General features: G+C 43.2%; 5 protein-coding genes across 5 annotated transcripts; 2 read left to right on the plus strand and 3 right to left on the minus strand.

Annotated features, from left to right (window-relative positions):
- The first annotated feature begins 1,067 nt into the window (after positions 1–1,067).
- Positions 1,068–8,012, plus strand: EAF02_006855 (uncharacterized protein). The gene is made up of 7 exons (XM_038902903.1): positions 1,068–2,356; positions 2,452–2,561; positions 2,667–3,054; positions 3,109–3,419; positions 3,504–5,184; positions 5,306–6,671; positions 6,777–8,012. The coding sequence occupies exons 1-5, from the start codon at positions 1,869–1,871 to the stop codon at positions 4,091–4,093; spliced, it is 1,887 nt and encodes a 628-aa protein (XP_038757224.1). The 5' UTR covers positions 1,068–1,868; the 3' UTR covers positions 4,094–5,184; positions 5,306–6,671; positions 6,777–8,012.
- Positions 4,969–8,685, minus strand: EAF02_006856 (uncharacterized protein; the record flags this gene model as incomplete). Its single annotated transcript, XM_038902904.1, has 4 exons — positions 4,969–4,972; positions 5,028–5,167; positions 5,292–7,890; positions 8,663–8,685. The coding sequence occupies 4 exons, from the start codon at positions 8,683–8,685 to the stop codon at positions 4,969–4,971; spliced, it is 2,766 nt and encodes a 921-aa protein (XP_038757225.1).
- Positions 8,686–10,301: 1,616 nt separating this feature from the next.
- EAF02_006857 (uncharacterized protein) lies at positions 10,302–11,527 on the minus strand (the record flags this gene model as incomplete). Its single annotated transcript, XM_038902905.1, has 2 exons — positions 10,302–10,958; positions 11,048–11,527. 2 exons carry the CDS (start codon positions 11,525–11,527, stop codon positions 10,302–10,304), a joined length of 1,137 nt encoding a protein of 378 aa, XP_038757226.1.
- Positions 11,528–12,759: 1,232 nt separating this feature from the next.
- Positions 12,760–14,239, minus strand: EAF02_006858 (uncharacterized protein; the record flags this gene model as incomplete). Its single annotated transcript, XM_038902906.1, has 3 exons — positions 12,760–13,489; positions 13,590–14,143; positions 14,225–14,239. 3 exons carry the CDS (start codon positions 14,237–14,239, stop codon positions 12,760–12,762), a joined length of 1,299 nt encoding a protein of 432 aa, XP_038757227.1.
- Positions 14,240–20,424: 6,185 nt separating this feature from the next.
- Positions 20,425–21,344, plus strand: EAF02_006859 (uncharacterized protein; the record flags this gene model as incomplete). Its single annotated transcript, XM_038902907.1, has 4 exons — positions 20,425–20,514; positions 20,652–20,763; positions 20,828–20,997; positions 21,120–21,344. The coding sequence occupies 4 exons, from the start codon at positions 20,425–20,427 to the stop codon at positions 21,342–21,344; spliced, it is 597 nt and encodes a 198-aa protein (XP_038757228.1).
- Between the last annotated feature and the right edge of the window lie 2,915 nt (positions 21,345–24,259).

Raw genomic sequence — 24,259 nt, forward strand, 5'->3', positions numbered from 1 at the left:
CACCATCTGTCTCTGGGTGAATTTGGGAACAAAAAGTTTAATGTATTAGGATGAGTACGGTGTAGGTATGACGGGATGGTATGATGGAGAAAAGGATCCCAAGTGCTTATTAGTCTGGTAGTTGAGTCTAGACAAGTCAAGAAGTATACCTCTACATACATACTAGGTAAGTGTTCGGTTACATTTATTAATAAATAAGCTTCACAATACTGACGATACTGTATCTTTATCTTTTACCTTGGGTATCCATCTCTACTATATAGAGTTTGACCTAGAGAGATGAATTGCGCCTAGTCACGGTATAGAACGTAGATGATATTATTACTGTATATGAGATTCAATTTGGATCATAATGCAGGCCCCGGTGGTTACACTTGACGTCTTCTAATTCGAGTACATCGTACCATACTTTCTCATTACGTATAGTACCTATGAAGGTATGCAAAGAAGAGGCAGCTGAGTGGATGGGATGGAATGAGATTGAATTGATATTATCCTCAAGTACCTACGTGCAGTGTGGGCGAGGTAGGTCAAAGAAAGGCATGGTATTAATTATCTCACAAGAGGCATACATACCAAAGTAGATGGATTTTAATAAATCGAATCCTTCAAAGTTGGCTTTCCTATTGCCTCGAATGCTTCAAATTCCTCACACTCCTCACACTCCTCTCAAAGACGCCGTTCATACTATACCAGACTCGAATAGTATTTCCGTTAGACGACCAGCCATCAGCTAACTTGTCAGCTTGTCTCGTATCTATACGAGTATGTCACCATCACACATCTTAGAAGACCCTATGGAAACTCCGTGTGTCGAAAGTGGTAAGATTCCGTTGAACAAAGTGTCACTCGATTGATGCGATGAGAGTACAGAGTACGGAAACAGTAGGTAGGTATCGGCAAATAATCAACTCATTTCTCTCAAGCTTTCTTCCATTTATGCGGGGTGGGATGATCCACCCCTTTTGCACTTTCAGCTGACTGACTGAGCGCTTTAATTTAATATCCCCATATCCATTCCAATGCTGCAGATGTACGAAGACGGAGTCTCATACCATGGATGGCCATACCGTGGGCATACACTGGTCATTCATAATAAATATGCATACCTGAATGATTTATGAAACACCGTCCTTTGGCTATACGGATGGATATACTCTCTCAGACTCGGTATGCTCATATGTTTTTCCTCATCACCAATCATTTCTCCATTAAAATCTCGACTACGTACTGCCCAGACCTTGGCCACCCACAATCTTGTCATTCCTCCGCCCATTCACCAAGCTTTTCCACTCTCATGCCAATTTATTTCTCTTGTTTCCATTTCCCTTCCAGAGTTCTATGATTGTGTCATTGGCCAATTAAGTGTATCTCTGCTCACCACATATTCTATTATTATTCTAACAATTATCTGATCGCGGACGGAGACGGAGGAGTACTGCAAAGGAAAATGTCGATGCCCTTCGATTTGTATTGCAATTTGATTGCACGTACAAAGTTGTATGACTCACTGGCCGAGAGAAAAAAATGCACATCCTTCATTTTTAGAGAGGGACTGGCGACGATGACTCTTCTCGTATATTCAATGCTGCAAGATTCGTAAATTGAGAAGCCACCAAGGCAGAATTGAAGGTAAGCACTGATGCATAGGTAAGGTAGCAAATATACTCCAAAATTGTTAAAGGCAAAGCAAGCTCTCTGTCGAATCCCTACATCAGAATAAGATACAAAAAGTTCATTCTTTTCTTTCTATTTCTGTATCATTCAAACAATAAGTATTGTACACAGATCTTATTTCCTTCCCCTTCAAACCAATTCATTTCTATTTCTGAACAATTCGAGCTATTTTTACCCTCCACACTTTCCCCATGGCAGACGACACAAACAATGAGGAGTTGATACTCACGCAATACTTCCAAGACCAATTCCACGTCCCTACTCCAGGATGGTGGGAAGAAGCTAATCTAGCTTTCCAAACATTGCAGAAACTTTTGGATCCGAGCCTTGCGGGTCCAGAAGAGCACCTTGATAGCCAAGATCAAGGAGGTATTCCAAGCGCTCGTCGTGCTCGCATTGGCGCCCTTCCAAAGCTTGTCTGTTTTGCTACTGAAAGCCACGCCATACAGTGTACGACAAGAAACGAAACATTGGAATGCGTAGTTTTTGGAACTATTTCGGCAAGTTTGTTTATAGACGTCTTTTGGGAGGCAATGCAAAAGGCTCAGGTTGAGTATCCGGATGCGAATATTGTTGTGTCATCGGTTCAGCCAGGCGCACATCCGGTCTTTGTTGTACAAATCAATAGCTTCACTTTCGAGGTTCAATATGGTTGTTGCGAGCCATTTGTGAGAAGAATGTATGCTGCCAAGTGTCCCCTTAGATACCTATCGAAAGAGTCTCCACTCATGCAACGGCTGTTTAAACGTTTAGTGTTGCTCACATATCAAATAGTCATAACAAATCGCCTCAAGGTATTCCACTAGCGGCCCTCCAATACTGTGACGAATGGTCGTCAAAACGAGCCATTAGAATTCTTTGGCTGACCGATTTCGCTCAAAAGTGTAAGCTCCTATCTGATTAAACCCCTCTCAGAACTTTATCTCCATTTCTTGGCCATTCGCCATACTTCCCCAGAAATATAGAAATGCCAATCTGACATGATACAGTCAGCATAGACAATACTCTACACCATGTCTACCACTACATCAAAGCCTGGGCAACGGTTCAAGGACTTTATGGAAGTTCCAATATTGGAAGTCTTACTTCCATTTCCATCATCGCCCTTTTACGGCATGCATTATCACAAGGTTCCGAACAATATCATGTGAAACCCAAAGCTTCAGATACCACGGATCAAAATTGGGAAAATTCGATAATCGCCTCCCTATCATCAGGCGTCGGATCAGAATCATCCCAAGAGAACCTCGACTTCAAAACTACAATCCGTAAAATTTTCACCTACTATGGAAAAGTTCCAGGAATTGACCTAACACCCTATCACATGGAATGTGGTACCGGTCTCTTCAACGATGACGAAGATGAACATCTAACCGAGTAAATTTCTTCTCCTTTTCCTATCACCACATGGACACTAACATCACACCAAAGAGACCAAATCACTCAATGGATCAACACCTATGATCTCTACCATCTTCAAAATGTAGATAGATCAACCCTCGAACTCCTCGGCCTAAAATTCCAGCTCATGCATTCCATCATCGAAAGTGCCCCCACAGAAAGTTATTCTCATTTCTCATATTGGAAACACCTTCTCGCCAGTATTCAACAACAAGATGTGCTGGCTAAACTTTTGGGTGAAGATATCATTCAGATAGATTTCGTGTATTCAGGTACTTCCTCGCTGGAATGTGGAAGATGGTTGGATATGCTTGGTGATAGATTGGTTGCCTTGAGGAGCTGTAAGTATTTTCACTGACCTATCCATTCATCATTCATTCCTTTCTTCCATAAACTGAAATACGATATTAACAACCCCTCTATAGCTCTAACAAACCTCACATCTTCATCTTCACCCTCAATCCTTCATCTATGGCCCCAGCCCCTAGTCGATCAAGAAGCAGATGATTCCTCTCCCTTCTACGAAGGATGTTTTCTCCTCGGTCTAACCAACTTCGACTCCCTAGACCTCAATCCAACCCTCGAAAAATGGCTTTCCTCACTCCAGAAAGACAAATCCACGCCCCCAAATCAAAAAGGTTATCTATCCTACACCATGCATACCTCATCCTTCGAAACAGCCCATCTCCATCTCCGTCCCAACACCCGTACCTTCCATCATCCCTCCATCACCCCACCCAACACCTCCCTCTCAACTTCCTACCCAACTCCCACTCCCACTCCCTCTGCGACCCCAACCCCAACCCCAACCCCCCTCTCCACACAAAAATCCCCTCCCCTCCGCACCGCAAAAGACATTCTCCACCGACTCCTCCACGACCCCTCCTACTCCATCGAAAACCACCTGATTGGCTATCGCGATCGCCACGCCGGCGTCATGTTCAAAAATGCTTCCGACTGGAAACTCGATACCATGGACGAGGAATGGATTCCCGAACATAAAATTTTGGTATGAATATATTCCTTTCTTGCCTATCTCTCCCTTGCGTATGTATCCATCCCTTCACTCTCCCATCCTACCCTACCCTATCCTATCCTTTCTGCCCTCTGCATCTCTTAACCCCCACCTCGCCTCAAATTCCTCTCCACAGTACGCAATACCAAGTAAAGCCTCAAACATAAACCATCCACCCATCCACCCATCATCCACCAACCCCAAATTCTAACACCCCCCACCCACCCCCAGTACTTCATCAAACTCTACCCGACCAGAACAAAAACAAAAACAAAAAAAGATTCATCTGGCACCGCGAACAAAAACTCGATCTCCTCTTCGGAAGCGGCGGATCCATATCGCACTGGGGCATCAACGGAGAGAAGTTCAATATCGAGGTTCCTGGATTTACTTGAGATAAAAGGGCAATAACAAGATGGTGCTACTCTGCTGGTATCATATAAGATCAGAATACATGAATAAATTACATAGAATATCAGCAAAGATGTAGAATGTGATATCCACTACAATTTTAATACACTTCCATTACATCTCTCCATCTATCCACTCGTGCATATGATATTAATTGTTGATACACATACGTCCACACACAAACAACCAACCAACCAACCCAGTAGCCAGCCAGCCAGCCAGCAAATGGGACAGAGTATCACAAAATCGCCCTACCCACTTCCCACTTCCCATCTCTCATCTCCCATCCATACAATATACATACATAATCATACACTCTCCGGACCAAGATTGCAAGGAAAACATCATGAATTCATGACCCATCGCCTCTATTGCATGCAAGCAAGTATGCAATCATTCCAATTCCCAAAGTCATTATTATCAATCAAACCAGCCAGCCATGTTGTAAACTCCATATTAGCTAATCAGCTAATTAGCCAATCAGCAAAGCTACCACCCATTATTATCCCAGCCCACCCATTACCTTTTCCTCCCCCTAGCGTTGACTTCCCCTTTCTCACCAATCCCCAAAATAATCCTACAATCTGGACAATACCACTTAGTGGTTCTAGGAGGAACAGCCGTCATTTCCACACATTCCAGATGAAACCATTCTTTCTCGCACTATCAATCAATCAATCATTAGTCTCATCTCGTCTCGTACCGTCTCTACTTATTCCTTTCCCTTCCTCTCTTCCATATTCAATACAAACCAAGACACAGACCTCTTGTGGAAAGGAAGACTCACATTATCATTCTCACAAGCAATCATCGTGCCAAAGCTAACCCGGTTACAGATGCAATATCTCTGTTCGTTTGGATCAATCAAATTTCCATCATCATCTACCTCATCCAAAACTTCTTGGACCGCACTGCCTTCTCTTCCATCTTTCTTTTCCTTTTTCTGTCCTGCCTTTTTGCGTGGAGCAGCACGTCTCTTGCCAACGCTGACAGCAGTAGATCCGCCTTCTGTAGTAAGAGTTACAACACCTGGAGCAGGCCTTTTTGCTCTTTTGCTCGGTTGACGGGTTTCTGGTGCCGGTGTGTTACGAGCTGTGCTAGTGCGTCTAGGGCGATCTAGTACTGCTGGCATAGGAGCTGCAGAGATGGGCTCTTCTGCTTTGATGGCAGCGGCAGTTACCGCTTCCTTTGCAGCGGCTGCTTTACCACGAGAAGATGTTGGTCTTTTAGCTGGGAGGGGTTCTGATACTGGTGGTGTAGTGGGTTCAATTACTTGAGCAACCGGAGTTGCTTTTCGAGTGGCACGTGTGTTAGTTGTCTTCTCTAGCTTTTCCGATGTTTGATCTTCCTTCTTTTCTGCCAATTCCGATTCCACAACTGCTTTCGCGGCTTCTTTGGCTTCTTTTTTAGCAGCCGCCGCTGCTTTTCTCGCCTCTTTCTTGGCCTCCTTCTTTTCCGCACCCGGAGGAAGAATTGGCGTCGAAGACTTTGGTGGTGATGAAGCCGTTACTGATGCAACCGGAGTAGAACTGATTGGTGTATCTGTAGCTGGTACTGGTAGAGCAATGGAAGATGCCACGGATACGGCAGATTCCAAAGTTGGTACAGGAGTGGCGCGGGGAGTGGCATTTGTGATGATGGGATGAGGGGGTGGAACCGGGGTTTCAGTCTTCGTTCTCTTGAATTGAGGCTTACCTAATTTCGAAGAATCTACTTCATTCACTTTATCACCTTGAGCGTCATTCGTGTCAGTTATGCCATCTATACTCGATGGGTTTGCCTCGCCATTCGCCTTTACATCTTCGATTGTGGACTCGCGTTTTCGTTTTTTCGATGCTGGCTGCTTCTTAGGTGTTTTAGTAGGAGCTTTCTCTTTCTCTTTTTCTTTTTCTTTCTCTTTCTTCTCCTCTTCAGGATGATTCCCAAAAAGGCTCTTTACTGTACTAGCAGCTTCTGTCATCTTTCGTACAGATTCTTCAGCTTCTTCAGCCGCCAATTTGGCAAGCTCTTTTGCGGCTGCCTCTCTCTTTAATTTCTTGGCTTCGTTAAGCTTCATACCACGATTGCTAAGTTGTATCTCCTCTGTGCCTAAGGCTTCTGCACTTATAGCACCTTCCGCGATAACTGTCTTCCCGGTGAGTTGGGGTGGTACCGATTGTTCGAAAGGCTGTCCTGCAGCGTCAGCCTTACTCTTTGCAGTACGATACGCTTCAATTCCTCGTCCCAATTGTTTTAATTCACGTGCGATCATTGTATCGCTCGGGCTCCATACCGCATTCTTTTTCATTCTCTTTCTGAGCTTCGCAAGCTCCCATGCGGTCAACTGAAGCCAAGGCGCATCTTCGGTTCCCGCTTTCGCATCCGGTGGTGGAGGTTGGAGTTTCGCTAGTGCGTTACTTGTCGATATTCCGGCAACCGCGCTATGTACGTTTGTTCCCATAACTCCAGGGGGCCTTGGTGTCCGGGGGGCTTTTGGTACTTTCTCTTTCTTGGCTGGCTTGACCTTCAACTTGATCTTAGGATTGACCGATGCGGATCTCGCAGGTGTCTGCCGACGCGGTGTGGGTGGGCCAGCGTCGGATTCCGAATCATCACTGTACGAATCATAAGAATCGTAGTCGAGCTCATATGGAGCCATGACCTCGCCAGGAACAGTGATGATTGGCGCGCGTCGTTTGCGAACACGCATACGACCATCCGGGTTTCCAGTTCGCAAAAGTAATTTTCCTGGCAATCGATTTGAGACCGGGGAATTTGGCTTCTGCGGAACAGGACTTGTTTCTCGAGATTCGGGATAGTTTTCTGCCATGGTCTGAAGCTTCGCCAATATGTTCTGGGCCCTTTTGTAATGTCTCTCCACGTTCTCAACCAGATGTGACGCCTCTGCGAAAGCCAATGTACGTGCACCGAGGGCATCAGTCAAGCTGGTAGATATATCTTTTCGCAAAGAGACAGGGTCAGGTTTTGTATCGGCAGGAAGATCGGGGAGGTGACCATAGGTTTTTGTCAAGTCATTCAAGTTCGACGAGGCATTGACATATTTCTCATCGAGGTCACTAATGAGTGCCAATGACCGAACCAAATCAGAAGGTAGATATTCCGTGAAATCGAGAAAGTCTGTGATTGTTGCCTGTGCATCCGGATCCATAGGTGATTCCATATTCTCAATGTTACTATTCAAGTTTGCCATAGATTGGATCGTTTCCGCGAGCTTGGCCTTGCGGCCAGGACTTGTCATCTCCAGAGCGGCATCCATTGTATTATTTGCGGCCACGTTGATGGAGTTTATGTTGGAATTGATAGTATCGATTGCTCTTGAATTGTCGACATGCGATTGTGGTGGGACCTTGATTCGACAGCTCCAAATACCTGACTCATCAAGCCATCTAAAAGAGAGAAGAAAAAAACAAATTAGTAAAAAGTTCCAGAATCCAGAGTATGTCGTTCAAAAAAATTGGTCGAAAGTCAATTGTTAAGGAAAGGTAAGAAAAAGATAAGTGATGAAATATTGACCGAAATAGTACGGAGTAGGTAGGCAGGCATGTAGTGTAGTGTAGTGTAGTAATAATCTGTCGTGAAAGCAACTAAAAAACGCGAAAATCTATCGGCAAATTGTAAAGCGCGATACTGTCACCAATCCAAATCCTTACCTAACGCCTACTTTGCGATCATTGGCAGGTGTTATTTTGGATTTTGGATCTTGGGTCTTTTTTTTTTTTTTGCCTTTTCTTCCCCGATAATTTGCCTTGAGCCTCTTATATCTTGTTCTTCTGGTTGCCCTTTTTCCCTTTATAATATTTGGGACCTTGCTTGTACCTGGCTGGCTGGCTGGCTGGCTGGCTGGCTCTTATTCTGCCCCCCAATCGGTCCCCCAATTGGTCCCCATCTTTTCTTGCAAAGCGGCGGGAACAGGAAGGCAAAGCCCAAAGGCCAAAGTCAAGGGAAAAAGCATGTAGCATAACATAAAAATGCACGTGCTTTTTGTGGAGGGGAGGGGGAAGCTATGAAAACAGCTAATGTAGGTATCTACGTAGGTAGATCGAAATAGTATCAAGGTACCGATAGTTATGGGGAAAAAGGGTAAAAATAAGTACAATATGGTAAATGGGAAATAAACAAAAAAAAAGGGGGAAGGAAAGCTTCCATCAAAAAACATACCTTCTGGATGCATCGGATGCCATGTTTGTTTGGGAGAGCGGGATGCTATTTTCTTCTCTATCTTGGTCGGATCGAATGTTGTTTTAAGTTTGCAGCAGAGGAGACGCGATATCGATGAGGCTCTGGAAGGGAGAGAGTGTGTGTATATGGATGGGTGTGATGGGTGTGATGTGTGGATGGGTGGATGGGTGGTATGTACAGTGGTAATTGCAAATACCGTGATAAAATACTGAGAGTGATGGCAAATAATAATAGGCAGGTAAAGTTGACGACCAGAATAGAATAGATCTTTAGTCGAATCAAAGACAATTTAAAAAATCCTAGATTGGGGTTGGGTGTATTACGAAGCCTACATATTTCATTATTAAAATATGCCAAAAGGTGTCATGGGTTCCAAGGCTTTGTTTCGTGATATTTCAGATATATCAGATATATCAATAACAAGTACCGCCGTGAGTAATAAGTATGTAGTAGGTAGGTAGATGTGCCCCAAAAAAGATAAGAAGAAAGTAGCAGCAGGAGAAGCCGTGGCCGTGGCCGTGACCGTGGCAATGTGGATGGGATCTGTACGGAATCTGTACGGTATCTAGATCATACAGAAAGGAGTCAAGTAGGTGTCGAAGGCTGAATCTGATGGATGGAGCTGATGACGAATAAAATCAACTGGAAAAGGAAGGCTGAGATGGTAAAAGCACTTTGAATGCGTATGGAGTATGAAATTGATGGATGATGTATCTTGGTTGTTTTGGGAATCGATGTAGACGATGAATATTTAATTAATGCTCCAATGCTAGTGATTATCAATATGTTTTATTATAATCTGATCCGTTTAAAATGATTGTTTGCACCTTCCCATTTACGATTTACCATTTCACCCTTTATTCACATCAGCCCTTCCCCCCTTCTTGTCTTGAAATTGCGGTTAAGCTATGGGTCACAAGATTACACAATATGATCTGAAAGGAACAAAATGCCTGCTCACTCTCGCATCTCAAATGTCAGCCTGGTCCTGTAAAATATGGACAAATACAATATCATTTATCAAAGCATCTACAAGTACCGACCCAGGTGTCTATCAATGCAATAAGTTTCAATTCACATTCAATTCACATTCACTTCCCTTCATTCTTGTATCAAAGGTATACAGACAGATGTACCCCATACCCCTTTGTTGAAATCAATACATGCATCTATTTTTAGAAATAACCTTGATACCGGCATACAATATCCATCAAAATCATCCATCAGCACTCCTTTTCAAGAAATCAAAACCATAAAGAATACAATACAACACGGTAAAACAAATCATCACACCCGCCAACTATTACTTGAAAGTGTTTATGATTATTTCCCCCCGGATGAGTAGATTGATCCCCTAGCCCTTCTCGCCGTGTCGATAAGCAAACATGTGAACATATTCCCCTTTATCTCAAGCCAGTGAAAAAAATCAAAAAAGGCTCGCTTCAACCAGTCAGCTATACTCCGCCAAATCAATAAATCCCAAAAAGAGGAAATAGCGAGATCCATATGCGTCTTCTTCCATGTACAGTAATTCTCTACTTCGTCTCCCCTAATGTACCTACCCGTCCTCCGACTTCTCTCAACGTCAAGCCATCAAATCTGCATCACATTTTCCTCCCTAAACCGCACCCACAAACCCCAATACACCCCCACAAATTCCCGCAGCCACAACCCAGATACCCGAATACGCCACAGCACCGAGCGCCTCAACCCCCTCAACCGTAACATACGTTTGCAAAAAGGTGTTAACACCTGTAATCATCATCAAAGTAGCCGTTCTCTTGATAATGATTCTGGTTTTGTTCGAAAAGCCCCATAAATTATAAAGAATGGTCTCTTCCAACGTAGCAGTCTCAGGGTTGAATGGCGGAGGTACTGAGTCTGAAGGCTTGGTGGCTGTAACTGGGGTGAAGATGAATGAACGTGTTGCGAGGCCTAAAAGTAACATAACGGGAAGGAGAGAAGTAGGTGTTGCGGAATGAGCGGCGGCAATAGATGGGATACCTTCGAAATAGGTAGCAAGGTAAACTGGCATATAGGACATGTATGCACCGTAGAGAGTGACGCTGTAGATAGATGCCGCTAGGAGTGTAGTGATGATCTGAACAGGAATATCTGAAGTAATATCTCGGTTTGGCACAGATGGAGCGTCTGCGTGAGCGGGAGAAAGAGGTCGAAGTAATCGGAATGGAATGTAGGTTGTGAGGGTATCGATCAGCAGAGACGATACAACAGTCTTCACGCTAACTTCATAGAACGCGTTAAGAAGATACAACTAAATCCCAAAAATCAGTACATACTCATCACAACTACGAGCGCAATTTGATAGTGGGGCAGAAATTTGGAGAGAAAAAAAAAACTTACTGGAGGACCACGAGACAACAAAGTCATAGCCGCAAAATCATAGCCATCATAATTACCAAACCAACCTAATGCCAATTCCGCAGTCCTCCACGCAACCAACCCCGCCGCCTCTTCCCATCCCTGATACCTCCTACTAACGCTTCCCAACTCCTCTGCCTCAACATAATTCGCACGCAAACTATAAGCCAACCCACTTCCCATCAAACTGAGAACCACTACTAAGGGAAACCTCAATAGATCTGGCACCTTCGATGGTTTCCGCTGTGAGAATCCAGAGTCGGCCAGCATTGACTTGACAAGCATTGAATTCTCATCATTTTCTCTCTTCGCTGCCTCCCTCTTCGAGTAATATTCGTCCAAATCATCACCCCTTTGCAGATGGCTCAAATCTCCATTGACAAGTTGATCCGCTGCCGCCTCTGCACTGTCTGCTAAGCTCTCGACCTTATCTCTTCTTAGTGATCGTGTTGCTGGAGCCATTATCTCCTCTTTTCCTTTACTATTATTGTTTTCGATCTGGTATATTTCGCTCAGAATCGTTTTATGTGTTAAGATCCTGTGTACTTGTAAATAACTAAGTTTGATCGATCATATAAACAAATGAAAGTACCATACCCGTCTGTCGTTTCCTAACAACCCAGTCCGGCAGCAAATAAACAAAACCAACGCGTCTCCTAGGACTGGCGCGCTTATCCCGCAGATATAAAAGACTCTTTTCACGTTTCAATTTTTCTTTCAATGATCACAAACCAACAAGAGTTTTGAGTTTGATCGTTTGATTTTATATCGTTGAATTGATTCTTTTGATGTATAATTGTAAAGTTATGTTCTGCCCATGCGAATTTTTTGCTTGCTTTGCATGATGCAGCTTGAGCTTGGACACCAAGACGTCACTACCGGTGAGCTATCATCAATCCAGTTCCTTGTATACAAGAGTCGTTCTGCCAACCACCATTTTTTCATTACAATTTTCTCACTTTTTTCAATTGGTATCCACATCGAAAATTTTGATATCTAATTTAAATAAGTAAAGTCGTCTTGCTTCAGGTTGTTGAAAGATGAAATCCAATTGATATTTTGTTTTGCTTTGCTTTCTTCTTAAACCTCTGACGCTTTCATCTATTTGTACAATAGCTTCGTTTGCTTTTTCCTCTACATCCGCTCCATTTATGACTACTGCACGCCTAATCATTTGCCAACTTCTTTCTTCTCCGTCAAGAAACTCTATCCCAGACCTAGATAACATGCCGCACCCTACCCAACCAATGTCCAGCAAGTGCTATCTAAAAGCCTCAAGCCCAGTGATGTTATCTGAAAGGGAAATGAAACCCTATTGAAAGAGGACTTGCAAGTAGTTGCGTGCTTGACAATACAATATGCCTCGATATGCCACTCTTAAATACATCGATATCGTCGCCAGCATCACTATCATCATATTCACCATCAAAATCGGTATCAAATGGCATTGACATTAGGAATCTGCACGTCTGGCTGTTGAGTATCTTCTTTTCATTGATAACATTTGATTTTATTGTTCTGGTAGATCAACCCGATTCTTAGTTTTAACCTCAGTGGATCAAACCCCCACACATTGGTGCTAAGAATCGACCGAATTTACTTATTACATTGCTACTACAGGAGAAGAAAAGGGAAATAATCACAATGGCCAATTGAAAGGTTGCTTCGATTGGCACATTTACATTTGCCGGCGGTTATTCCTCCATATGTCCAAAAACACCATCATCGTCTTCATCAGAACGACCGCGGGAACGCAGATCATAATCTTCCTCATCTCCCATACTATCATCGCCATCATCCATTTGCACATCTCCATCGCCATGGAGTTGATGACGGTCATAGCTTCCTCTGGCAAAACTTTCCCTCTGCCGTGGGCGAAGGCTAGGTGTGTAACTTGCCGAAAGATCATTCAAATATTCAGCAGGGATTCCAGGTACGGGAGGAATATCGTCTGGGAAGTCGCTTGAAAGACCGTGGGCCTCCATCGCTGTGGTTAATGTATCTTCCTCTCGATTCTCATTCATTCCAGAAGAGGGCGGGCGACGCTCATAATTTTGTTGGTGGAAAAGACCGAAGCCGACTGGAACGCTAGCACCGTAACGTACCCTATCCGACATGGTATAAGAGTCACCGTTTCCAGCATGTATCCTTGATCCGTTGAACGAACTGCCACCGTATGCGTGGCGTATATCTGCAGGTGGTGGTGTCATATCCGCGGAGCTAGCACGATCAATCTCATGATCACCCAGACTAGATGCAGAATCCTGGTCATCACTTTGAGGGTCCTTTGCAGAGTCCGGTGGAGTATTGACGGAATCTTGGTTCATTCCAAGAAGGACGGCAGCCGCTTCTAGCAACTGTACTTGTTGATGCTTTGAGATCAACAATTTCGAGGTGTAGGACCATTGTGGTGTATGTTCCCATCTGCAAACAAAAAGTTAATAACAATTCACAACACTATCACACAAAGCTTCCGCGCTGAAGCCCATGTGGAGGAAGATAGGAAAGGATGGTGGGCACGAACAAATGCTTAGACAAGCAACTGCTGTGCTTGTATCCTTTTCCACACTTGTCACACTTGAGATCATTGGCATTGGCCTTCTTGCCATCCTTCAAGAGTTGTGATCCTTCGCTCGCTCTTCTCATTCTGTTCTTTGTAAATTCGTCGTCTTCTTCGTCCTCCATTTCCTCGTCATTGTTATCATCGTCAATTGCACTCTCTCCACGCCCCGACTTCATAGTCAACCTTATTCTATGAGTTGGCAGACTCGATGGTGGAGATGGTAAACTGCCCATAGGTCCGGATTTCATTGTTGCTCTTCGTGTAGAAATTGGCATTGCCAAAGGATTATCGCCAACCTCACTCGCTGTCGCTGCAGCTAGAAGTGCATTAACATTACTCGCAACGTTCGAAGATACACTTTTGCGTCGAGACACCCTGCTGCTCGATATAAGTGATCCTGCAGATACTGAATGAGAGTGATTTCTTGTATGAGACTGTCGTGGATAGGAACTCGAAGAATTTGTAGACAGTGATGGAAGTCGGCCTTGGCTAGGTCTCGAAGAATGCTGAATTTCCTGTGAGAGAGATGAGAATGATCAGCAGGGTTCCTATAAATAGATAACGCTGGTATGTAATGAGGGAAATAAGGTAATCACCTTAGAAGATGCCATCTTGACAATTATTTATTTCCTTTGTTCCACTTTCGAATTCGCAGAGCCAACCTTCAAGCCTCGAGCTATGATAAGCAATAATATGAGAGCGAGACAAAATAATGGGATGGTGTATTGGCGATTGGTTTCGTAAATTGGTCGGGTTCGAGCTCCAGCTACAGACCGCGTGGTTCTTTGTAGGCGAGAGCAAATTGAGTGATTGGAAAAGCACAAAAAGAAGGGAGTATTGAGTGAATGCACTGAATTTCATAAAAAGAATTATTATTCAGAGAGAGCAACAAGGTGAGTGAATGTGCCCAGGTAAAAAAGATGTTTGGAAATTTGTCGCAGTTGGAATGGAGAAATAAAAATGTTTAGAACCAGGATGAATCCAGGACTAAACGGAGGATCGAATGGCTGAGACGATGCAGGCCAGCGGGGTTTCGCAAGTTTCCGTTGGAGGCCACTGAGAGACTTGTTGTGCTAAATGTTTCGATGAAGTTATATGTTTATATGTGGAAGATGACAAGTGTAAATGGTCAAGTTCTCTTGCTTGTTATTCTTTCTTTTTCTGCCCCGAAATAGAGTAAATGAATGTCTGCTATAACTTCCGATGTAGATTTGAGGGATTGTGCAAATTGAAATTGTGCACAATTGTAGAAATATCCAGAAAGATTGGGAAGGGGAAAAAAAGTTGCGGTAACAGTAGATCTGGTACCAATTTTAGGTTGCCTCGTTGCTTGGTTGCTTGCTGCTAGTCTTTACCTTTTCCTTCCTGGGGATTCCACTTTCCTTCTCTGTCGTATGTGTGTTCTCTTTGGGGGGGTGTGATGAATCACTGGTTGGACCAGGGTCTGAATGGTAACTAAAGAAAATGGTAAATCGGAATTGAGTTTGATAGGATCACTGGGTTTATTATTGAGTGTTGTAAATTGTTGATGTTGATGTAGATGTAGATACCGGTATCTACGGCCGCCCTAGAAGGTAAGGAGGTAGATAGGCTCGGGTCGATGGTACTATCTGAGGTATCTAGTATGTGTGAATTGTACCTACTACACCTAATACACCTACTAGGCAGTATTGTCAGGATATTATTCGATTTCGATTTCGATATGATGGAGTCGTCCCACTATCCAGACTTTTGGTTGGTCTTCTAGTTCCGGGGCCGGTTCGTAGTTGTCCAGCTACGACCTGGGTACCCAGTTAGGTACAGAGCGTATTTCTAAATTCTGACCAGGCCGTAAGTCGGAGGCTTCTCGAATGGTGAATGAATGGGGGTCGATTAGTTTATTCCACGGATATCCCTACCCCTTAGTACCGTGTGGTGTATGAGAGTGAATACTAGGTAATAATGCTAAGGTCGAAAGTTGATTGATGCACTGTACTAAGGCTTAGGTAGATTGTTGTGCGTGTGACAAGAATGTGAAGTGCTAAACGCTGACTGTGAGTAATTATCATGCAAATAAATGTGTTAAATTATCTGGAAAGCAAGAGGAAGGAAACAATGGTCAATGTAGATAGGGAGGTGATTGTACATGGCAATTAAATTTTATTTTACGTCTTGCAAGATATAATAGACGTCGCTTCAGTCAATGGCTAGGTAATGTGTAACGAGCGATGCAACAAAGAAACGTACGGTGTGTGTGTTATGTCAGCTATGAAGGAATATTCAGAAATCAAGAGTCTTTGGCAAAACAAATCATTTGCGATAAGAAAAAATCAAGGCAAGAAATAAATGTGTTTTGTTCCCCAATTAAGAATGCCGCGAGAGGAGAATGGTCATCGAGGTTTCTTTGTTTGTTCATTCAATTTGATTGGATTCGTTCTCTCAGTTGACCTTGATTGATTGATCTACTCTATGAACAAGAATCACCAGACACCCATACGCATACATGTATAGCATTTTAGTGTCACCTACGAAATGCATACAAGATTTGAGAACAAGGAAATGAATGGGTTGAGTGAATTAGGTAGGTAAAGGTAAGGTAAAGCCCTCACTCACTCAATTTATTCTTAAAAGTAAAGGGCTGTGTAATATTGGGATTTTCAAATCATGGACCGGTACCCATAGAGAAGAATGAATATCTGATTCTTATTAACCCATAACCAAGATTTAGAAGGGATCCGTGACATATCTACCTACCTAGTAGGTACCTAACCAACATATAGGTAGAGAGGCAGTGTAAAATTCACATGGAGGTTTGATCATCTCACCTGGCTTGCGAATATTCGCCTCCTTTCCTATGCTTGTGCGAGAGAGAGAGAGAGGTGCTAGACTAGACAATTTTTGGAATAAGTATCCTAAGACTACTAAGACTACTTTGTAAAGAAAAGACTCCCCCTCCAAGTCTTTGCTCCTTTTCAATTGGGTATACATCTTGCCCCCTTCCAAATGTTGGTATCAATATTATCAATATCAATAACTTCAAGTGTGGATGCAACTAACATGGATTGATAGTAATATCAAGCGCAATCGCAGCCGCGATCACGCACAAATTATTTTGCATATTGAATGAAATGGGCCCGATGAACTCATACCAAAGGTTATTTAAATTAAATCTCCATACAGAATACCATGACGTTGATTCAGATTTTGATGAATCGATAAGAAATAAATCTTCAGGAGATATTCAGGAGATTCAGGAGGTTGCCCTTACCCATTTATCTGCCCCTTATTGTCTTATTGCCAGTTCGAAACTCCATGTTCATATTGTATTTCTACCACTGGCCTGCACATCCATTGCAGATTTACATTTCCATCGAAGCCACCTACTCACTCGTATCTATCTATTCTGTCCGTAGAAACTTGAGATAAGAACCCCCGGGCCTACCCAAATATCCTCGGCTAGGTAATCAACCTCAGACCGGTCAACACGAGACCCTTCTATATGCAAATTTCCAGCTTCCCATATTACTTTTGCATTTGCTTAGAATACGTTCACAATAGGTCCTGCAATTTTAATTCCTTTCCCCAGACTCCCAGAGCCATCTTGCACAAGTGGAGGAGCGAACCGAGCCGAAACGATTTGATCAATCTTTACACAGCTCAGCACACATTTGGACATCGACTTCAATTCATGGACGCTGGGAAACTTCTACCCTTCCTAAGTTCATACTACAACATTGATAACCCAAAGGTTACTTTTGGGCTGATAATATGAGGTAAGATGACCCGCGTGGACAGCTAAGCATACGTAAGGTACAACCATCTGCCTTTCTTTTTCTTTGCATCCCCCGAATCTTTGTTCCTGCGCCGAGACATCAATCATGCCGTCCGTCCCTAATATCGAAAAATCAAACACTCACCATCCCGCGTGCACAAAATATCCAGCCGAATTCGATTTTTCTTACGTTTTCATCTTTTCGCCTCCAACTCCGACTCTGACAATGTGAATGTGAACGAGGATGAGGATGAGAATGGGAGAATTCCGAGAGAACAAAAGATTATACGAAGCAAATGGAAGTGCAGAAAGAATGGTTCTAGACCTTTTCAATACCTGGTTGACCATGCGCATGCTCTCCTTTGAGGGGGTAAAGATCATCGCTACTTATTTTTCTTAGACGGATGGATCGCGCTGATTAGCACAAAGATACAGATATCCCCTGGTTCGTGGATGCACATTTGGTCAATTATCTCGAGATTGTATCTTGAAACAATTTCATTGGATACACAAACCAATGGTGTGAGCGAATTGAGCAAAGCCTCCTTAACTCAAGGATAAAATAATACCAGGGATCGAACAAATACAAGAATCCATCCCCACGACCTTTAAACCCCATCTGTTATTCGCTGCAAGCCTACAACAACAAAACAGAAGGAACTGCGTCGATCAATTGCTTCTATGAGACCTTCCCGCAGCGGCTACAGGCATGGCTCGCATGGGTTTTATCATTCTATTTCAGGGCGGGGAGGGGACAGCTGGAAATAAGTAGCAGACTATCAACCCATAGGTAGCTTGTTATTTTACCCTTTCGATGAGTATAAATCCTAAATTGATGTCTAGCAATGGATTAGGAAACTCTGAACTTCCAATTAGATCTGAGGAATCGACGGCTAGTGATTAATTGATAACAGTTGGTGCTTCCTTCATGTGACTCTGGAAAAATCGAAGAGAGATCTTGGAGATTCTAGGATTGGATTGTGGAATTGAACACGATGGATTTTGGGATGCGACCAAGACTTTATTTGTGACCACCAAGCTTCCTAGATAATACATTTTCAATCATGAAAGGGGAATTGGAGAACAGTTTACGGGTTCCATGGTTTGAATTTGATGTACATGTTCTGAGAGATGACTTTGTTTAAAGATTCTCCATATTTCTATATCAATTGATCTCCTACCTCATTATCTTTTGAAACATTTTCCAATCAAGTATTTTCCATGAAATTTCGACAACACAAGAATATTTCCATCCTTGCTCCAAATATCATGTATGGGCGTCCAAATGGTGGCTGCTAATGCAGGATCATGTTACCTTTCATGGATGTTTCCGTATGACTGGCAGCACACAACCTACGGGATGGGGTGGGTGATATCTCTTCTGGCGGAGTAAAGGATGAGTTATTGATGTTCCATAGTGAAGCCTTCCACTTCCCCTCGTGATGGGGTGATGGTGGCATAGAGTGGCATTGAAGTTTAGATGATTTGATACATTCAATTTATTGCATAAATTCAGACCACTTCATATATTCAAATCATTTTATTTGTTAAAATAAGCTATATTCTACTTCTGTGGTCCATAAGGTCTCATCGCTGAAACACATTCATACATCTGATGTGCTATGGTGAGTGATGATGGACTTGGTTCTTTTCTTCCAATAGATACACCTCATGGGCGCCACACCCCGTGAAATACTAGCAGCCATCACTCGTCGTCTAGAAAGGTATTCTGTATGAAATTGACTTTACGTTTCCATACATCTTCCAACCTTCCAACCAGCAGAATGGGTCCACACTGACGTTATCATACATACTCATTCAGCTTCTCTCTCGGGGAACCAGCCAGACAGCCCGATGGTACCCGTACCATCGCATTGAACAATCTAGAACGATATGGTCTGCACAGCAAACCGACAGAATTCTTACTAAGATCTTACAGCATCAACCAAGAGTCCCTTCGGCTCGGTCGGCTTTCTAGTCTCCAGCATCGACTGCCACACGAGGTCAAAACTCTGGAATACCACACACGTGAACACGGTGAGAGATATATACTGTATTTAATGAATCCAACTGGGATTCTTCCGATGTAGGAGGTAGGAGAGGAGAGAGGCGTGCGTAGGAGGCGTTATCTCGGTGCACAAACACTTCTTCTTACAAATATCTTGGGAAAGAGGCTTAGAGTATTGTATTGCAGAAGAAGCATGGGAAAAAGAAACCCCGAAAATTCTCTTCAAGCCATTGTGTGATGAGATGAGGGGGAAACATTTTCTGCACATTGTGTATAACATGGTTATAAGAATATGATGCACTACATTTTTGACATTGACATCCTGTAGCTGTCGATTCTTGCTTGTCTGTTTGCTTGCATTCCGTAACAAAGTACGGTATTCCATATTCCCTTTCCGGTCAGACACATGTATATAAAATTTATACGAAAGCACTCGTATTTACTTGGAAGAGACACCAAACGCACCTTAAATAAGCCCTCCCTCCATTTACCCCTCACACGAATTACCCCGCCAAACGATCAAATCGGCGCTCTCGGTATTTCCAAAAAAGAAGAAAAAGATCATCACTAGGGTCTTCCTTTGCATGTGCGTGCAAAATCTCCGGGTGCGTACTATTTCACATTGATAGACGGTATTAGGTAACTTGTTCTTGAAGCTCCTCGCTCTTGAGTGGGAAAAAACAAATGGTTGATGCCCAGAAAGTTAATTCCTAGGAGAGTAATTGATTGCTTGGAAGATGGAGATAGAATGAGTCAAGGTCTGAGGAGTGGGAAATGTTTATCTATCTTATCTATGATTTTATGATGGTGCAAGAAAGAAAAGACGGGAAAATCGTCATAATTTTTTGGGTCGAGTTGATGCGAATATAGATGCTTGTTTACCAGCTTCCTTGCGACCACCACTGATTGCTCCATCAATTGATCGTATATAGTGATAATTCGTTCATTGCTGTCGAAATTACTTCTTTTTACACCTAAGACATATATTCAAACGCAGAAGAACGAGCGACTGACTCCAAAGGCGAAATCAAGAAGAGATGTCCCAAGAACCATATAAGAAAGTAGGGCGAGGCGGCGCGGGGAATTTCTATAGTAAACAGGATGTAGAGAGGAGTAATGGAACTTCTGTATGTATATTGCAGCTTCTTCTCTGTATTCTCTTCATCCCTCTCCTGCGTCATCCAGAACTGCTTCGTCTTCATCTTCGCCTTCTCGCCTCACTCAATCCAAACATCAAACACACACTAATTCAAGCCGCGCATAGGATCTCGAAGCCCAATCCTCCTCCTCTTCCATCAAGCAAAACAAATCTCCCTCCTTACTCTCACAAGCATTGCGCGCCAAAGGCGCCGCTGGGCCACCGCCAGAATACCAACGTTTGTTCTCCTCCCCGCTCTCGCATTCCAAGTAAGAGAGAACTAGCTCACACCTCGATATTAGACACCGGTCGCGGCGGCGCAGGCAATCTCACTTCTCCCGCTTCGCTCGTGAATTCGGGTCTCACGCAAACATTGACGAATTATGATAACCCGACGATTAATCCCGCGCCCCCGTCGAGCTCGCCGAGAAATGTGAGGAGTAGTATGCAGAGTGTTGTTTACAAGGGTGGGGTGAGTTTGGGATTTCTTGTTTTATTGCGGGAGAGAGAGGATTGGGGGGGGGATTGAGACGAGGAAGATGGCAATGTTGAAGAAAGTGGAGAACGGATTAGCTGACAGATTTATGCATACAGCGAGGAGGCGCAGGAAACTACGATTGGGAAAGCGACGAGGCATCTAGAGAAACGCAACGCATCTCGGAAGAAAACTCGCGCAAGGAAATTGAAAAGAAAGTGGTGGGTGATATTGATGGGGATGGAGAACAGGGACTGAAGAAACCTGGGAAGGCATATGATATTAATGCGGGAAAAGAGATGGAGGGCTCAAAGGGAGGGGCTTTGGGTGGAGTTTTGGAGTAAATATAAAATCGAATGGCGGAGTGGTGTTTCTGGTGGGTTGGTTATGGATATAAGAATTGGATACCTATGTATTGAGGGGGGGGGTGGTATGGCTAGGGGATAATAGATGTGAGACGTATATTCCAGGCATTAGAGCGATTTTGAGTAAGTGTTTATATTGACAGATGAGAAAAGATGAGAGAGGATGAGGTAACAAGAAACCGTCCTTGTAATTATATTGTATAGACATTGGATTCAGGGTTTGGGTGAATTGGATAGATATACGACGGGCGACTGTCCAGTGTTGACCTTTTCCACACAGTTCTTGAATGGGATACTGCAATCTAAGGTTACCAAGAGAATCTCAGTTTCCTGAGAGAAAACTAAACATTCGACGTAGGAGTAATGATTTGTCGAACCTATGATCGAGTGGTCTCACGGATATTACGCTCAATATCTCAGACAAATAGTAGTATAAATATTTGATTCGCAGCTGTCCAGCGGGGATTTCAAAATACGTTTCAGTGAAGGGATCAAGGAGTTGAGGATATTGAAAACGGTGATTTTGGAACGTCCAAGAAAGAGCAAGAATGGGAGAGGAGAGGAGGGGTTTCTTCATGGATGAGGATCATAGTCCCGTATTGATTTTGGTATAACTTCGATATTGGAGATTCGATGTCGGACTTTCTCTCGTGGTGATCATGGTCTTTCGATGGTTGGATGATCGTTAGTGCGGAGCTATCTTAGTTTCTTTTGATATCTTGATGGAATGAAAATGTATGTGAGGGATAGTCGAGATGCTTTTTCCCGTACTTGTTATTGTTTTTGCTGGTAGCGAGGAATGGGGAAATAGGAAACAGGGAAATAGAGAAGACGTAGAAAGGGAAGATATATGTGACGTCGAGAATGGGCAATGAAGTGAAGAGAGTGGGAAAGAGATGAGGATTCATTTTGCAAAGTCAAGATGCTTGCTTGTATTTACTAGGTATGATCTCACAACGCTCCCCCTACCTGTTTCTGTCTCGATCTTGAATTCCTGTTGTGCATATGGATGATAGCGGTTATTGAGAATTCCTCCCCGAAGATCTGGCTGAGAGGTGCTGTAAAGCAGTCCGTCTACGAACAAGAAAGAGGATAGCAAATCTTGAGAGCTCCAAGTTGAAGCTCTCGAGAGACGATCCTCAGAGTCGCTACCATCGATTTCTTCGACCTCGTCAAACTCGGGACATCTTTCTTCGGAAATGTGGTGGGAAGTTCAGCAGCGGTTATATCTCGATGATGGTGACATTTTGCATTTTGGTTATACAGAGTAGTGCACGCGTATTTTTCGTCTGGTATAACCTCCATATCTCCTAGTTCCGTGTTGGTGAACTTGCGAATCTATCGGAATGCGCAGAATCAGGCAATACGTAGTGCCAAAAAGAGCGGGTTTCAACACCCATACAAGCTCGTGGATTAGAGCACGAATGTCTGCTTTCGGAGGGGGAGCTTTGAGGTACATTAAATCTTACACAGAGCTTGTTTCGTCAGTCTCATTCATGCAGGTCATTCTTTTCATATCTCCGTCATATTCTTCAATTTTCCCTGGCAACAAATTTGTCCCAAATCCTTCAGTTTCGTTTGTCTGATGGTTCCTTAAGATCCTGAAGAAGATTTACAGGACGCTGTCAGGGTAGCACTCATTGACGACGGGATTGACATCAGTAGACTCAAAGCATCCGAAGTATGACGAAAGATGAGCTTCTGTGCTGAAGACGAGAATAATGCAAAGATCAATATTCATCACTATATGTCTAGCGGTGGCAATGGGCTAGCAAGACGAGCCAAATCTGTTGAATTCACCACGAAGCCCAGATATATGTTCTCAAGCTGAATGACACTTTAGTAAGTGGCGACCCCTGCAATATCACACGTTGGAGTGCCGCCCAGGCAAGTCATCAAATGTTCTCCAGTCTGAAATTGTATCTATATTACTCTAGAATATTCGCATGGCAGTAGCCAAGAGAGTGCATATCATATTTATGTCCTAAACTGCATCACCCCCTGGAAACAGAGAAACCAAACAACTCCTCGAGTCCAGCACCTCTAAATTCCGTGAAGCAAAGATTCTCATGTTTTGCTCTGCCAGCATCTCGAAACAAACAGAGGATACATTGATCCCATTACAAATCTCTAGAGGGTCCTATATAGGAAAGTCTAATCGCTATGCGATCTCTGAGAATATAGAACAGCGAGTTGGTACATTGTGCTGTCTCAGAGAAGTATTTAGGGATTTGATGCAATGCTTATGTGACCGTTGAGGAAGTCTCAAGTAAATTGTTAAACACTGAAAGTCTTCTACCATAACGACATCATAAGTCCAGAAATCTTTACCCCCTTTCCATAAGTCAGCAGTATCACGATGCAAAAGCTACAGCAATATTCCAGGGAAGTAAAATGATACACAAAAGACCCTTAGAACAAGATATAGCCTTTGATACACCTAATACATCAGAATTACGAATACTAGTTTCTCATCTCACGTACCGGCAGTCAGTATGTACTTTCCTAGTAAAACATATTTTAGAGTTCCTGTCCATGTAGATAGAAAATAAGATTCTATCATCAGAAGTAGAATGGGAATGTTCAAGCGTTCAATTGTTGAAAGCACTATACACCCGTGATATACAACGAGAAATCTCACGATGAGAGCTCGCCCAGCGGGAGCACCAGTGAGTGCATGGATTGACGGGACACTTCCAACTTTCGAAATTTTTAACAAATTGGTTCTTCAATCATTCGATACTAAAAGTTATGTTTTGATTGTTTTATTTCTAGTAAACAATCATAAAAATTCTTAAGATATAGAACTTGATATATCAAGAGATATTCACAAGTCCATTCTTGCAGTGTCCCGTCAGTCTGTACATCCACTGGTGGAGCAAAACTCAATACTC

Source organism: Botrytis sinoallii (assembly GCF_014898435.1).
Source record: "Botrytis sinoallii strain Bc 23 chromosome Unknown BSIN_011, whole genome shotgun sequence".
Classification (NCBI taxonomy): Eukaryota; Fungi; Ascomycota; class Leotiomycetes; order Helotiales; family Sclerotiniaceae; genus Botrytis; species Botrytis sinoallii.

Bases quoted from the DNA above. Each gene is read 5' to 3' on its own strand.
- EAF02_006855 (XM_038902903.1), top strand. From the start codon at position 1,869: ATGGCAGACGACACAAACAATGAGGAGTTGATACTCACGCAATACTTC. The intron at 2,562-2,666 runs GTAAGCTCCTAT...GACATGATACAG, and splicing joins GACCGATTTCGCTCAAAAGT to TCAGCATAGACAATACTCTA. The intron at 3,420-3,503 runs GTAAGTATTTTC...ACCCCTCTATAG, and splicing joins ATTGGTTGCCTTGAGGAGCT to CTCTAACAAACCTCACATCT.